Source organism: Anser anser (assembly GCF_964211835.1).
Source record: "Anser anser genome assembly, chromosome: 1".
Taxonomy (NCBI): domain Eukaryota; kingdom Metazoa; phylum Chordata; class Aves; order Anseriformes; family Anatidae; genus Anser; species Anser anser.
Window position 1 is genome coordinate 188,780,808 of NC_139720.1, and position 17,552 is coordinate 188,798,359.

General features: G+C 37.3%; 1 protein-coding gene across 5 annotated transcripts in view; it reads right to left on the reverse strand.

Moving 5' to 3' along the window:
• The window catches only part of PDS5B (PDS5 cohesin associated factor B), a 111,840-nt gene that overhangs the window by 7,611 nt on the left and 86,677 nt on the right, over positions 1-17,552 (reverse strand). For 3 of the 5 annotated variants that reach the window (XM_083803440.1, XM_083803437.1, XM_083803439.1), the window contains 7 exons: positions 14,652-14,856; positions 10,116-10,230; positions 9,590-9,722; positions 8,185-8,304; positions 7,803-7,865; positions 6,236-6,381; positions 2,493-2,598 (listed from right to left, as the gene is read on the reverse strand). In XM_083803440.1, coding sequence (XP_083659566.1) covers positions 2,493-2,598; positions 6,236-6,381; positions 7,803-7,865; positions 8,185-8,304; positions 9,590-9,722; positions 10,116-10,230; positions 14,652-14,856 — 888 coding nt within the window. The remainder of the gene's footprint in view (positions 1-2,492; positions 2,599-6,235; positions 6,382-7,802; positions 7,866-8,184; positions 8,305-9,589; positions 9,723-10,115; positions 10,231-14,651; positions 14,857-17,552) is intronic. The other 2 variants (XM_083803441.1, XM_083803438.1) reach the window with 1 other exon arrangement.

Genomic DNA, 17,552 nt, shown 5'->3' on the forward strand with positions numbered 1-17,552 from the left:
CTATTGTTATTCCCTATTCTATTTGCTTTTGCAGTGAAAGTTCCCATCTGTCACATTGCAACTGCTTTTACCAGGTAAGTACAGTTGTATCTATGAGTCTCAGAGCGAAGTTTCTCCCTCAGGTGAAATGTTCTGAAGCCTTAGAACTAGTATATTATTCTATGCTATAATCTGGACAAATAACCTAAATAATAGTGACATCTCTAAAACCTGGACTTTCTGGTCCCCAGCGGAAATTCTGCTTCTCTGTTAGTACTTGTTATAGTCTGCTCCCTAGCCCTAAAGAAACAAAACTGAATTCTAAATCACCTTGAGCAGCTTCCTTACATATTCAAAATGACATACAAATGCCCTCAGAAGTATGTGAAATACTGCATTATATTTGCTTTATCACTTAAGTTTTGTCAGTTATGAATTCAACCTATATCTTCTGAACTACTGCATGTCAGCAGCCGTTTGGACTCTCAGATCTTTCAGATTTACAGCTGACGCAACATATCAGAACAGAAACTATTTTTTTTCTTTTTTAAACAAAGTTGTTAATCTGTAGCAAAAGAATTAGAGCTTTCAACAACTGCCTTACTTTCCCTAATCTGAATTAAACTGCTAAAATAGTTTTGTAATTAAAATAAGTGAAGTTTACTAACAACTTACACATATTAGTTGGTGTTACATCATTTAAACTTTGTTTTTAGAAAGAATGCATGTATCTAGATGGCAAGATTGGTCTGAAAAATCTAAAGTTGAAACGAAAGCCAAGTGTAAGAAAGCAAATTCCAAGGTTATACTATGAAATATTGTGCTTAAGGATAGGGATTTTTTTAAACTGACAAAAGATTCCTTATTTTTCTTGTTTCATTACATGTCGGTTTCCTACAAGATACTACAGCTTAATTGGTTATCTACACTTCAAGACAAGCAAAAATTCAGGATATTTTTACTAGGCAGTAGCCTTCTATTTTCCAAGCAACCCAGAAAAACACAACAGACTGACATAACAGAAAAATAGAGAATCACAGAATATCCCGAGTTGGAAGGGACCCATAAGGATCATCAAGTCCAACTCCTGGCACCACACAGGTCTACCCAAAAGTTTAGACCATGTGACTAAGTGCACAGTCCAAGTGTCAGACAGTCTAGCAGTCAGACAACTAGCAGTGACATCAGATATAGCACATCCTTAATAGATTTCAGAAAATACAGTTGTAATACATATGATCTTGTTTGTATCATGTTTCATGCATATCCCAAATTACTACAATTACTACAGACTGCCAAAAGTTAACGAGGAACAAAAAATGAAGTTCACTAGTGGCATATGAAAGTCTTATTTGAACGGTTCTTAGAATTAAGACTTTTCTTTGGTGTTTTTCTGCTGTATTCTGATATAACACACACGTAAATATTGCTTGAGATTAAATGTTTAGCCTGTTTATAATTTCAGTAAATGCATTAGGTCTATAACTATCAGTTAGCTAGCTTACTCTGACTTAAAGCCTGTGGCAAATCATACAGCACACAATCAGACAGAATAAAACCATGCTACAACTTATACTTGTAATATCTACTACTCAGAACCAAGCATTTTTCCTGCCTTCAAGTACAAGTTATACGCAAAAAACCAGAATCCATATGGCTATTCAGAAAACTCTTCTCTGAATTTCTAAATCCAATGTCAAATCATGATGCCCTCTTGCTATTCAAGATAACCAGAGAACTGGCAGTTGCTATGCCTTATAGCTGTTGAAAGAAAAACACAGCTGGCTGGAAAAGGAGAACATGCCTTAGCATCAGTGATGGGACAATACCAAAAAAGGTGAGAATTATAATGTATCAACACTGCAATTGAGGTATTACCACTTTGCTAGCTACAAGCAAAGAAACCATATATGAAACAGAATTTTACAACCTCAGAAGGCAATCTGAAATCTAAGACAGGTTAATGTGCTCCCCCACAATTCCTGTATAGCTGATCATTCAAGTTAATCCAATTAATTCTTCCACAGCTACATTTTAACTAACCATCAACCACACACAAAAAACCTACAGTATACTGGGGAACAGAAGCCCAAGCTAGCTATCAACTTGAACAATGTAACAAATACTTCACCAATGAATCCTGAACATGAGGCAAATCATGGACTAATTGTCATCGACCTAATTCTAGCAGAATCTGTTCCCGTCTATATCTTGCAAATTGTAATTGGCAATCTTGAAAGCTTACAAAAATGGTCAATATGATGCAAAGGTAACGTATGGTACACATGTAAAACAGACAAATTGGAAATTTTTTTCATCACATTTTCACCTCTAACTCTAAGCACGCTTTTCAGTAGTTTACAAAGTTAACTCAGTTTCATGTAAAATATCTGGATTAGAAGAACATGTTTTCCTGAATCATACAAAATACCAGCACATTAATTTAATTTTTATTTTAAAGTCTTGGTGATTTAAAGTGAAACAAACATCTGTAACGCAACCAAACAGCTCACCCTTACAAGATCAGTGTCGTCCCTTTTGTCAGTTTTCTTCCCTGGTAACGGCGAAGTCAGTGTGAAGTCTTCATTTTCACTGTGGTCCATTTCAGTACTGTCAAGCCTAGAATCAATAAACATTTGTTCTCTTCATTATTATAATATAGCAGGCAATTATTAAAAAATATATATATTAAGAACAACCTTCAGAAGAAATCTATTCCTAAGCCAAATCTGGCAGAGAGAACCTTTTTCTCTGGGTACTATAGTTATCACATAATATCACAAAATAGAGCACCTAATTCTCAGAACGAGGATGTCAATCATAAGCCAAATTGATCATCTTTCTCAGTTAAAACTGAGCTTTTTGATACAGACAAGCCTTAAGGAGATAGAAGAGATTTGTGTATTTGTATACATTTGCATAAACTTCATATTCCAATCAAAGATCCCCAAAGACCAACTGAAACGTAAACACTTCATTATGGTGAGGTCCAGGCAACCGAGCAGCAAATTTAAATTTCAGAGAGCAGTTCATCCCTCAGCTTTTTGTTATTTATGGCAGCATATAATATGTAAGCAATTACACTTTTATTTCAGTTTCCACATATGTAAATGTGGACAATGGTACTTCCTGCATATATAAAACACTGAGACCCACATATAAAAAGGTAATATACAAAAGCCAATACACAAGAGTAGTGTTTTGTTTTTTTTTTTTTTTTTTTTAATCTGCCCTGAGGCTGGAGTAAGGGAAAAAAGTTGCTTTTAAGAGTGCAGATCTTTTTACAGAAAATAAATATGCTATGCATTAAAAAGACAAGTGGTATTCAGATACACGAGCTCTCAACTCCCTGTCCTGGGCACTGCCTGGACAGAGAAAGACATTCTTATGTCTACAAGTAAAAAAAAATTGCAATAACTTACAGCAGGTTTTATACATCACCTTAACAGATGTAAGCTTGTGGGTATGTATTCAGTCATATTAAATAGGAAATACCATGCATACTGAATCATAGAATGGCTTGGGTTGGAAGGGACCTTAAAGATCTCCTAGTTCCAACCAGCCTCGCAGGATGCCACCCCCTAGATCAGGTTGGCCAAGTCCCCATCCAGCCTGGCCTTGAGCACCTCCAGGGATGGGGCATCCACAACCTCTCTGGGTAACCTGTGCCAGTGCTTCACTACCCTTACAGTGAAGAATTTCCTCCTAAGGTCTAGTCTAAATTTATCCTCTTTTAGTTTAAGACCATTCCCCCTTGTCCTATCATTATCTACTCGAGTAAAAAGTCCCTCTCCATCCTTTTTATAAGACGCCCCTAAGTACTGAAAAGCCACAATGAGGTCTCCCTGGAACCTTCTGTTTTTTGGGCTGAACAGCCCCAGCTCTCTCAGCCTGCCCCCATAGGAGAGGCGCTCCAACCCTCTGATCATCTCTGTGGCCCTCCTCTGGACCCGCTCTAGCAGCCCCACATCCTTCTTGTGCTGGGGGCCCCAGACCTGAACGCAGCACTCCAGGTGGGGTCCCACAAGGGCAGAGCAGAGAGGAACACAATCCCCTCCCTCCACCTGCTGCTGGTCATGCCTCTGTTGATGCAGCCCAGGATGCAGTTGGCCTTCTGGGATGCAAGCACGGACTGCTGGCTCATGTCGAGCCTTTCATCCACCAGAACTCCAGAGTCTCTCTCCACAGGGCTGCTCTCAGTGAGTTCTTCTCCCAGTCTGTACTTGTGTCTGGGATTGCTCCAGCCCAGGTGCAGCACCTTGCACTTGGACTTGTTGAACCTCAACCAGTTGACATGGGCCCACTTCTCCAGCCTGTCCAGGTCCTTTTGAATGGCATCTCTTCCTTCTTTGGTATCAACCCCACCACTCAGTTTGGTGTCATCTGCAAGCTTGCTGAGGGTGCACTCGATCCTGTCTATCTCATTTTGGGGGTTGGATCTGATGATCTCTCAAGGTCCATTCCAACCCCTACAATTCTGTGATTCTGTGATGAAGACATGGAAAAGCACCAGTCCCCAAGACCGACCCCTGAGGGACACCGCTTGTCACTGGCCTCCACCTGGACATAGAACCATTGACCACTACTTTCTGGGTGTGACCGTCAAGGCAACTCCTTATCCACTGAATGATCCACCCTTCAAATCCGTATCTTTCCAATTTAGATATTAGGATGTCACGTGGGACAGCGTCAAAAGCCTTACAGAAGTCCAAGTAGCTGACGTTGGTTGGTCTTCCCTTATTGACTGATACAGTCACTCCATCACAGAAGGCCACCAGATTGGTCAGGCATGATTTGCCCTTAGTGAAGCCACGCTTGTTGTCTCAGATCACCTCCTTGTCCTGCATGTGCCTTAACACTGCATCCAGGAGAATCCATTTCATGATCTTGCTAGGCACAGAGGTGAGGCTCACTGGTCTGTAGTTTCCCAGGTCCTCCTTTCCACCCTTTTCAAAAATGGGAGTGATGATTCCTTTCTTCCAGTCACGGGGGACTTTGCCTGACTGCCATGATTTTTTAAATATGATGAAGAATGGCTTGGTGACTACATCAGCCAATTCCCTCAAGACCCTGAGAGACATGTCATCAGGCCCCATAGACTTGTAGTTAAGTTGCATCAGGAGGTCCTGATCTTGCTCTTTTCTTAGAGTGGGAGGGACTCTGCTCCCCAAGCCCCCATCTAGAGTTTCAGGTTTCTTGAGAGATGTGAGAAACCTGACCAATCAGTTTAACTTAGGTGAGCTGGGGAAACCATGAAGATGACAGAATAGGTTAGGCTGCAAGTGCAGTATTTTTTTAAATAGACCGGATGTAGAACAGTAAGAGTCTCAGATTAATTTCACAGGACATGAAGAAGCTGGATTCTAATCTGTCTTTAGCCAGTAGTGTATTTCTGCATATGAACTTGTGTGACTTGTAAGAAATAAGTCTGTGTGATTTTCATGGAGTTGTAAGTATTCGTTGTAAAGCACTGCACAAAATTCAGACTAACATTACATATTAAATAGTCACAGAAGAATCAAATGATTTTAGTCTTAGTTTCAAATATAATTTTCTCTCAGTCTTTCTGTGAGGAAAGATGAATAGTGGGGACTATACAATTGTTAATGGTTAAACAAACAAACATAAGACACAGAGATTGATAACTTAAGAAAAAAATAAGAAAACTGGCACTAAATAAAGTATAAATTTTACAGATAGCTAATTAGAGGACGACAACTCTAACACTGCAGTATGTTCACCCCTTCCACCACAGAAACTAAAATCCAGAAATGTTTATCTGCTACTTCCAGCAAAGTGCAGGACGAGTTATAGAGGAGGAAGTTAATACCAGATCACCACACTGGCCTACCAGTCCTCATTGTCTATGACATGTTAACATTACAGCAGGCTACAAAGTTCCTAGTACATGCAGATGTGTGTGTGTATATATATATGTATTAAAAAGAAAAGTGATATATATATTAAAAAAAGTATGAGGCTCTCCTTCCCTCCTTCAACCATCTATGGATGTGATTTGATTCTGTTTCTGTGATTGTACTTGAACATTTTTCCTCCTCTTCTTCTCTCTAACAGCAACTTTATTTCTGGGTTTAGAAAGCCAAATTCATGGTTTTCATTATACAATGTGCTACTATAACTTTACTTCAAAATAAGAGAATATAATTCTGTTTCCCACTTAGAAAACATTATAGAAATATTCAAAGTTTCCATTACAAATACTTGAAATATCAAAGCCCCTTTGTTGACTACCAACCTCCCTTTGATCCTTCCTGGAGAGCTTGGATTTGAACTGCTGCTGGCATTGCTTACAGTTTCCATTCGTGAAGATTTGGATTGAGACTGCTTGCCTGCTGACGAAAGAGGCTTGTTAACTGCTCCAAGAACATTGGCTGCTTTGGGCTGAAACCAAAAATATATTTCCTTTATTTTAAGCTACACATTTAGATATTGTTAACATGTACTATGCTTATTCACACATTTCACTTTCTGTGATCAGTATCTTAACTATAATATGACGCAATAAACATTTAAATATCAAAGTTATGACAAGAGAAGGAAATTGACAGAGCTGCAATCAAATACCTAGCTGCCACCAAAACCAATATTCTTTCCTCAACCCCTATAACTCTGTCCTCTTCTTACTGGGTGCTCACCTGACCTTGCAGTAAGTCATTTCAGCACCTTTTGTACGGTTTGCTTTCAGCTGATGTGGCTGCCTGAACCAGCTTGCCATTTGGATTAGATAAACACCTGAACTGGCAAAACAGAAATAGCAGTAGGACAGTAATTTCAGCATCAAGCCATTAAACTGGCTTAGCTGTAATGGCAAACCATGCTAGCTTCAACTGGAAATGAATGAGAACCTCAAAAGCAAATATTCTGGAGACAACTGATGCTTCATGCACAGAGATTTGAAAATGGTTAGGCTTTTAATAGGAGCCAAAATTTCCAGACAGTGGTGAGCTTCAGTTTATTTATTTAAGTGGATTATCTTTCAGATATGCCAAATACCTCTAGCTCATACTAACTTTTGAGAGAGTTGAAAGGATTCAGTTACTCCTAAAGACAATTTTCCTTTATGCCAAACACCTGTGTACAGAAATGTTGAACGATTTAAGACCATTCCCCCGATTTCACAATATCTAGGATGATCCATTTTCTATTGAGGTATTAGATTCTAGCTATGTCTCAAATTGGTGACAGCACCAAGACAAACAAACAAACACACACACCAAAACCCACACTGTTCGACACGCACATCATAGCAGCTTTGAATGTTCCTTTTTCCCAGATACACACCACTGATGTGCTGATTTTATTTTCATTAAAGTATAAAATTAAGTCCGGCTATAAAAGATTCACTCTGCTCTAAGTATGAAAAAAACAGCATATCCTCTCCAAAACATAAGAAACATTGGAGAACTAAATACAGTTTAAGAACTTACATGTCTGTGTTTACAGTTTAACATTAATCAATAAGCGAATACAGAAAGAGCTCAAAAGCACAGAGACATTCAAACTCTCACTGGACATTTTTTTGTCTCTGTTTTTAAAAGACTTCAGGCTTTGCCTACTACCACCACCACTGCATACATAGTAGCAGTCTTTCCTTCTATCCGTCTCATTCTCTCTACTTGTTTATTTTTGGTTTATAAAAACCTTCAGGCAGGAAAAACATATTTAACCTCAACTTGAAGTGTTGTTTTTGTGCTTGTTTTTTAAACTGTACAGGTCAGTTATTCTTTTTACTATTATTATTTTTTAAATAATAATTATATATATATATTTATATATCTATGCACACATATATATATACAGACCTTTCCAGGAGTGAAAAATGACTTCATTTCTGGAGGAAGATAATTTTTGGTGTTACTGAAGTTCTGTAAAGAAGGGAAAAAACAACAACAACAAAGTCAATGAATAAGATATATACATTTTGGAGGTAGTACTAGAAGATTTTCTTTATATCTTTTATACTTTTGAAATTTTAACCTGAACATCTCCTTAAAAAAAAAGAAAAAAGAAAGCAGTGTTTGTATGTACGTATACAAATTCTTACGAAAACACACATACATGTATCTTCAACTAAATTAAGACAGGGAGAAGTCTAAAGTTGCCAAGATCTACAGAGCTCTCACATTACAACTAACAAAGACTTAAACAGATTTATCTCAAGAGAAATTAAACTCCAAGGTATACCTTGTCAGGTTGAGTAAAATATCGTGCTGGAAGTACAGGGTCTTTAGGGGATTCCAAACTGTATGTTGTACTCTTTGACATAATGATATTCATTGCTACATCACAGACTGTGTAGAGTTTCTGTAAAAAAAATAAAAAATAATCAGAAGTTCATTGCAAATCTTCACAGAATCACAGAATGGTTGAGGCTGGAAGGTACCTCTGGAGATCACCTAGCCCAATCCCATCTGCCAAGCGGGGTTACCTAGAGCACATTGCGCAGGATGGCATCCAGGTGGGTTTTGAATATATCCAGAGGAGACTTCACAGCCTCCATGGGTGACCTGTTCCAGTGCTCTGTCACTCTCACAGTAACAAAGTGTTTTCTCATACTCAGCTAGAACTTCTGTGTTTCAATTCATGCTCCATGCCTCTTGTCCTGTTGCTGGGCACCACTGAAAAGAGTCTGGCCCCATCCTCTTGACACCCTCTCCTCAGATATTTATACACATTGATAAGATCCCCTCTCAGTCTTCTCTTCTCCAAGCAAAACAGGCCCAACTCTCTCTGCCTCTCCTCATATGACAGGTGCTCCAGTCCCCTCATCATCTTCATAGCCTTTATCTGGACTCTCTCCAGGAGCCCCATGTCCCTCTTGTACTGGGGAGCCCAGAACTGGACACAATACTCCAGGTGAGGCCTCACCAGGGCTGAGTAGAGGGGGTGGATCACCTCCCTTGACCTGCTGGCAACATTCTTCCAAATGCACCCCAGGATCCCATTGGCCTTCTTGGCCACAAGGGCACATTGCTGGCTCATGGTTAACCTGCGGTCCACCAGGACTCCCCAGCTCCTTCTCCACAGAGCTGCAGCTCAACCCAAGCACAGAACTACAAGAGCTCAGATTTAAAACAAGTATCTTAAACATTTAACAGTAGCATCCATATTAAGCAGTGTATCACCAGGTACTAAAACGTAGGAGCAGAAGACAAAAGCACTGCACACTCAGCAGTTAAACAAAGCTAGCTTCCATGATCTTTCTACACTTACGAATAATGCATGCCATGGTTTCAAAGACAAAGCCAAAAAAAAACTATTTGGGAAAAGCAGAGAAGTGACAAATGTATGTATTATGTGATACAAAAACCTCAAAAACAAGACCAGGGTTTGATACATTCGCTACACAGTACAAACTGGAGACATTTCATGCATGTATTTTTCTTCCTACACTAAGCTTACTGTCTTGCACTTTTCAAATGAAATATTACAAAGCAGAAAAACTGGACAAATTAAAAAGAGTAAAAATTTCAGTTTACTTCTATCTAAAAGTAATGTTTAATAATGTTACCGAGACAGAAACAAAGCATCTCATTTCCAGAACCAGGCCAAAATTAAATACAGATTCCAATCATAAAGTATCACGTACTTCATTCATTTTTGCATCATCTGGTCCTTGAGCATCCTTTGTCTGTTTGATGTTTTCTACCATTTTTCTGATAAACGCGTGACTGTTGTTTTCATTTTTAGCCATCAGTATTTCTAGTATGAACCACAAACACCTAAGAAGAAAGGGAGTACTTCTCATGAATATGCCAAAAAAATTCCCACCCTTAAAAATAAAAAAATAATTAAAAAAAATCACATTTCAGAAAGTTGCTTGGTATAGTTTTACTGGTATTACAGATTTAAGCAATTTCAACTCCAGCAAACAAATTCATTAGAAGAAAGAAATGAAGGTTAAGATGAGCAGAAAGTGTAGGTTCTTCTGTAAGATACTGCAGAGCATTAAAAAAAGCATATATACCATTTCTAACAATATTTTACAGAAATAACTGCCATCGTTACACATACTGGACAACGTATAAGTGTACTTTTTTAAATTAAAATTTTACTAAAAATAAAAATTAAATTATTATAATCCTCTCAAACAACAGTATTAAAAGTAGTCTTACTCTTTAATGTCCTTGAGTTGTTCAATGTCTTGAACTTTGACATAATCTGGGTCATGAGCTAGAAGATGTATAGTATAAGGAACAACATACTCTGGCAGAAGTGACAAGAGTTTCTCTAAAAAGCAAAAGAAAGATGCATCAAAAGACTCAAGAAACACATTTTCCTACTACTTGAATATTTTCTACTACAAAAGGAAAGATCAAAATTTAAGGTTAGCATACATTAAGATAAAACGTAGCTACATGTGGGCCTATTATTTCTTCATAACGTTGCTGTTAATATGCATCTGATTGTTGATGTGTAGATGTTTTGTGCATGTAAAAACTGAGATTTTAAACATGCCTCAGGGCTGGATATTTTCTAACTATCTTGAACACAGCTAGAGTTCTTTCTACCCCCCCAATCCTTTCCTTGGTTCAAATCCTGTATTCAGAAAAACAGAAGACTGGTCACAAAATCCATGTTAACTGCTACATCTGAGACCAGCACAATTGCAGAGTAAGCTATTATTCCTTCTTTGGACACTGCAGTGTAGAGTCTTGCTGTCAAGAGAATAGAAAGAAGTGCACTTTTTCCAAAAAACAAGTGAAAATAAAGATTTGCAGTCAAACAGCCACAACGTTCTCCAAACCTACAGCCTACCTCATTTGTTTAGAGAAGAGACAGAAGGTAACCTAACAGCTATCACAGCAGCTACCACAATAAAGTAGTAGTGGACTGAGTCAGAAAGTCTCAATCCCACTTGAGCAGAGCATCTCAACTGAATTATGATATTCAAAGCATTCAAAACTTTTTCTAGCATCCTGCAAGACTTGTAGATAGTCCTAAGCAAGTATGACAGAAAAATGTCTTCTACATCAGAACAGTCAGACGGACAACTCTCCTAAGGGGATTCAAAAAGAAAGGACTACTGGCCAAAGGCCCTCTCAGAGTCACGACCACAAAATGCACGTTCCATAAGGTAACAAATTCATAACTAACACTGTGAAGAGTGAATTGCAGCACCTCAAAGTTTGAAATAGAAAACCAGAATGAAAAGGTTATATCACACAGGACAATGACAACATAAAGACAGATGAGAAAAGATCTACACTACCTTCTCCTAATGACTGAGAGGTACTGGAGGATATACAGCACACCGAAGTTATTAAACCTGTATCCTGTGCAACAGACAGGGCAATAGGCAAGGCATGCTAGTGTCTCATGAGTATTACTACAGTAAAAGCATCTGATCTTGAGTGCCAGTGACAACTGCAAATTCACAGTATAAACATGCCTATGAATAAATGCTTCAATGTACATATGAAGTAAGGGAGGAAATTCCTGGCTGTGCTTTTGAAAATATCTATCCACACTTTTGAGCAAGTGATTGGTCATGAAAGACATGGAAAGTCTGGAAAGCCTTCCTTCAGTAAGCTTTTAACTACCCCGTATTAGGTTGTGAATAAGAGGACCAGACTTCTGTAAATCATTATACATAATTCTATTTGAAATCTATTTTAAAATACATTAAAACAATGACAATTATTTTTTATCTCTAATATATGTTTTCATGAGATGTGTTTGAGAACTACTGTGCACATAAATTAGAATACGTCATTATTGTAGATTTCACAAGACTGAATAAATAATTGCCGTGAAAAAGTCTTACTCTATCCCATTTATAAAGGTCTGCATAATGATGGTTGCTTCACAGCTTTCATAAAATACTTGAATTCAGTCATAACGGCAAAGAAAGAATTCAAAATTTATGAAGACCCACTGAAGCTGCTAAGCTTCAGAAGCTGCTAAGTTCCAAGGATACACCTTTACACAGCCAATGCAGTTGATCCAGTTAAATTACAGGAGTAATTACTACACAGAATGTAAGCCATCATGATGTATAAGAACAAATAAAACTTGAAATACAAAGAAATTGGGTGGTTATGTTTATGTAATTGAAATCCAGTGTACTTCTCAAAGAAAATTTTAATGTGTTCCAACTGACTTTCAACTATTAACTTCAAAAAACATCCTTCACTTCTTCAAGCACTGTCATGCATTTCGTCCATCAGCTTTGTGCAGCTAAATAAGAAAAATAAAGAAGTGGTGGGGAAGAAAATAAAACAATTATGATTTCAAAATGCTAGCAAAACTGCCTTGCCTTAAGACATATCCCAGGCAAATCATTTTGCTATTATTTATGTTAATTTTGAACTTCAATAAAAGTCTCATCAAGAGCCTAAGAACAATGACCTCCTGCCTTGTACACTTTCTAAGACAACTACAGCAATAGTTCCAACAGGGTCTGGAAAACAAAGTGAACCAAATACATTTAAAAGAGAAACTGGACAAGTATTAACACACATTGTACTTAAACCCTGACAAAAATAGTATTTACACAATCTTCCTTCATCTCTAACGAAGGAAGACACTACCTGAAAGGTAGGGTGGCATCACGGACCTACAGTACAAGCTCTTGCAACTAGAACGTGCCAAAAATCCACAACAGACATCTACGAGCAGTTAGGAAAGAAATTTGTTAAAAAAATAGAAGTTTTACTCTTGTAACTTTCCTACTCACTGACTTGCAAGTAAAAGCCCAACAGTAGAAACCAAAGATTCCTATGCCAGACAAGTCCCTACACAGATAGAACTGGTAGTAGATACAAAATAAAACAAGCCTCTTCTTGAGCACCCTCCACTCTGAAGAACATTTAGAGAACTTAGAGGTCTCAGTGCAATTCCTGCCATCCTGTCAGCATGGAGGAAAGAGACATTTTACTGCCTGGTACCAGTCCTTAGGAAATTTTCCTCAGGCAAGGTATACAGAAATTTACCGTCTTTTCAACAAATGTTGAAGTCCTCCCAAATTTCCAATAATATCCTCATCACCTTTATTGAGTTTTCAGGAAAAAGCATATCACAAAACCATCAGTTTATAAATTCCCCAAAATAATTTCATTGATCAAAGAAGCAGATTCTCATACTTAGCTTCTTGTAGGTACTTGAATAGTAGGTATTAGTGTCATTACAGTAAGAGCAACACACACACGCACAACACTATCTTACCTGGGCTTCAGTTGTACTACACTGCAGTAATGATTTTGCAAGATACAAACAGTTCAAGACTATTTATTTGTTAAAAGCTCAGACTGGTAAATCTAAATGTCACAAAGTTAACACTGTAACCCCCCAAAAATTCCAGCAATCTATATCTAATTAAAAGTCCTCATGGATAACAGTAGAAATCCATTCAATGGAATCACTAATTTTTTTTAGCAAGAAACTGTCAGGCACACTTCGAGGTGCTACTGAATTAAAAGCCACTCACACCAAGACTCTGCTTCATTTTTCCTACAGACTTTTTCATAGTAACCTCACAGTATCTATCTTAGTACAATTAGGAAATCAGCAATTATGTTTCATTGTATGAAAATTATTATATTTTCCTCCTATGTAACTGAAAAGATTTTTCAGCTTTCAAGAGGAATAGTCTTAGGATGATTTAAAGGCTTTTGCTGAATGGATTTTTCTTTTTTTTACCTGTTATTGAGCAGAGAGAAAAAGTATTGGCTTTTTTTTTTTTGAAGTCTAATTAACAATACACAAAAGGATTTCTCTGCAGACATTCTCTGATTTAAGTCTAAGGGGACTGAGGCACACACAGACTGGCATGGCTAATACAAAGTCTGTGATTCATAAATCTAGAATAAAATCCGTTATCTGACAGCATATGCAAGATCAGATTCACAAACCAGGTTTGGTCTACCCTAAGACAAGATGAAAAAAATCCACATCATTTCAAAAATGTCAAAGATGAGAACCATCAGTAATCCTCCAAAGAAATAAAACTTTCGAAATCTCTTACTCAAAATGCCCTGAGCTCTTCATAAAGGTCCACGTTATCACATGTTGATATACCAGTGTTATCATATTGTATGTGTGCAGTTTCAAGTAAGTCAAAAGGGACAAGGATTGATTTTATAAAAGAAAAATAGCTCACATCAGTTCATAACAACTTAAAAAGCATTCCTATGATCAGACTGTTGTCACTAGGAAGAAAAGAATTACAAAAACTCATCCTGAAGTACCTACAAATATAGCTCTTTGCCAGCATAAGACAAGATAAGAAGCTACTCAGTACAGCAGCTCAAAGAGCGTCAATTTAGTGCAGCATTTATAATGTCATTAAGGTTGCATATTATTAATTACCGAAAATTAATCATTGCCACTTCACTTACAACATAATTAACCATTAAGTTCAAACAGTACACATCTGCCTTTGAAAATCTGCTTCACTTCTAATATAGGCATAAGCATTTACACAGCTTTTAAAGAAATGGAAAGATCTCAGACATGCCTATTAAAAACTCAAGAGAAAATCTGGACTCTATTTTCAGTTTTCATTTAATACCTCTGAGTGAAACTTACCAAAAGTTTACAGCCATTCTGTGTAAAAAAAAAAAAAAACAGAAGACAATATTTTCACAGTCTATTAACATTTACCTGTGAACTCTAGCACTTGTACCAAAAAGTGACTTCTATTCTCTTACCACTAACTGCTGCATGTTGCTTCAGATACTCCCTTCTGACATTTATGTTCTTCACAAGGCACTGCCTAGCATGAGCTCTTCTCTCTTTCACTGGATCTTTTGCACACAGTGCACAAATAGCCATATATTCTAGTGGCAGCCGTAGTCTAGAAAGCCCTTTGTGAAGTTTCTGAGCAAATATTTGTCTCACTTGGTAACATTCATCCTATTAAAAACAAAACAAAAAAGTAAACAGTAAACCTTTCTAAAAGTAACACAGGTTGTGAAATAAAACAGAAGACTGGGTAAATATGCCAAAATCAAGTTCAGACCCTGCCACCACAGAAACGTAGGAATTGTCGGAACATTTCTTTATACCATTTCAGAACAATTAAATTGAGTTAATCAACTGAAGCTTCTCTGAAGGTGAGAAGAAAAATTAAGGCTCAAGCTGTAGAGAAAGATAATGCACTTAGGATCTAAGGATTAATTTGGCATAGTATTGAGGCAAAGTTAATGAAATTGCTTACAATGGGACCACTTGGTTTGGGGGGCCGAAGGTGAACATCTGCACTGAAACACTGTTTAGTCACTAGTAACCGTGCTGATTTTATTACTGCAATTTCACAGATTTTCATCAAGACATTAACATTAGAAACAGAATAAAATTCAACAAAATTAAAGGTCACATGCTTACAAGATTACCAAGCATTTCCACTATGATATAAAAACCTATGAACCATGACTGACCACAGAAGAGAACAACCTGTAACTAAGCGTTGTCAAAGAAAACAAAGTACGAACGGGGGCAAATGTACTCCCTATGATCTATTAGGCAACATATTTCCAGAAGAGATATGAACTTCAAAACTCTTTGTATAAAAAATAACCTACATACTTTAAGACACCATTCAAAGCCAAGAAAGGTTAACAGAAGCAGGTGTGGAAAACAGTTACTAGGAAATGCAGAGAAAAGTGTGCTGTAAACAAGACTCCCTAAGCAGCTTGACATATGTATCCTGCCAAAATAAGGTCAAGAGGAAAGATTATTTTTTTTTATCTCTAAATATGAAGAAAGAACATTAAAAGGAATAAGTACCTATTTTAGTTAAATGACAGTTTTGAAACCAGAAACAATTTAGGTTTCCAGCTATCAGCCAACAGGAAGAACAGAGACAAAACCTAGCCATTGGTAATACTGAATCTGCCGAATTTACAAATGGGATCGAAAAATGTGATTTAAAAAGAAAAAAAAAGCCTCCTCATCCCCCTAACCAAAAATTAAATCCAGAAGAAATACATCAAGCCCCATTTACATCTGGGCTTGAAGCCATAGTCTTCCTCTACCCATTATGAAACTCCAAAATGCCTTCTGTAGCCAGAGCTGACCGATGCAGCTGCAGTGACCCAAGACTACAAATCTTATCTGTAAGATACGCTCATGATCTACTGCATGGGTATAAAACCTGCCTTCACAGCAAATCCACCCCCAGAAGAAGACTAACACAGAGCCCTCTTCTGCTTGTTAACATCACCTAGGTCTAACATCTTTGGAAAGCTTAGAACAGAGTTGTGCAGAGTTGGTATGCTGACAAAGTCGTCCTCCCTGACTCAGAGGACAAAGGCAGTTAGTTCATTGCTACTGACTTCACTGCAAGACACAAATTGGCATGATTCTTATTTATTTATCTCCTAATGTGAAAAATAACCTTTAAATCACCTCAGTACACTAGTTCACTGAGAGGAAGAAGGACCAAACTCAACCAAGTTCTACATTTCTTCCAGCATACAACTACATAACCATAAACCATACATAAGCCTGACCTATCTACTTTCTGAATTTAATTGCAATTCATCAGAAGGATACCATTTAACTTTAAAAAAATACATATATTTACAAAGCTGTATGTTGCCCCTCAGACATGACCCTGATTCTTGAAAACTGACGGACTTGCTTAAACAATTAAAACACCCTCAAACAGTTGCTGAAGGCAACTGAGCAAGTTTTTTTTATGCAACTTAAGCAATCTAAAAGCGTTATTCTGAATATAATTAGAATGGCGTTTTCAACAGCAAATCTTATTAAATCTTAAATAGGATCTTAAGGTCTGTTAAATACTGAAGTACTCAGCACCATGCTCAATTACTTTCTATTCTATTTCAATATGAAGCTTTGCTGACATATAAATTTGTTCTGCAAATCAAAACTTAACTGCTGGTGAGGTTACAGGTCTGGCCAAACGCATACATAATTTATTTTAAAATGACTAAAACTACATGCATTTAATCATCATAAAGTCTCTGTTTACCACCACAACCTTAACATAGCAGGGAGCAACAACATTTAATCATGTATTCTATACTTCAATCATTCCACATAGAGAATGGCATTCTCTCAGAAAAAAAAATCCAATACGCTGCACAGCACCATAGTAGAACCTGTGCAATCATTACAACTCTTAAAATTTTGCCTTTCCTTTTATTTAATCTGCTTTCTCATATGTCCATTTAAAGAAAACTTGCTGTAAATTAAGTTACTGAATACTAGAGTCGGCTGTGATGTCACCTGAGTGTCCTAATCTGTGGCTAGACTTGATTGTGTCAAGAAGGAATATTATCTATTATTCTAAAATCTTAAGAGTCTACCATCAGTAAACGAATTTTACTGCTAAGCATAAACACATATGTATGTATAGGTACATATGCAAACATCTGAAACACAAATACACAGATAGTCTCTGTGAGAAATTAATACAGTACAACCTAGAAATGCAAAACTCACTGAAACCATTACAATTACTCTGCCTCTGAGGATCTGAACTTGACAGTCTGGCAGAAAGAAAGAAAATTGTAGGAAACCTCAAGAAGATCTGGAGAAGTTACTTATAAGTATTCATAATCCATTAGGTGCCTCAGGGAGAA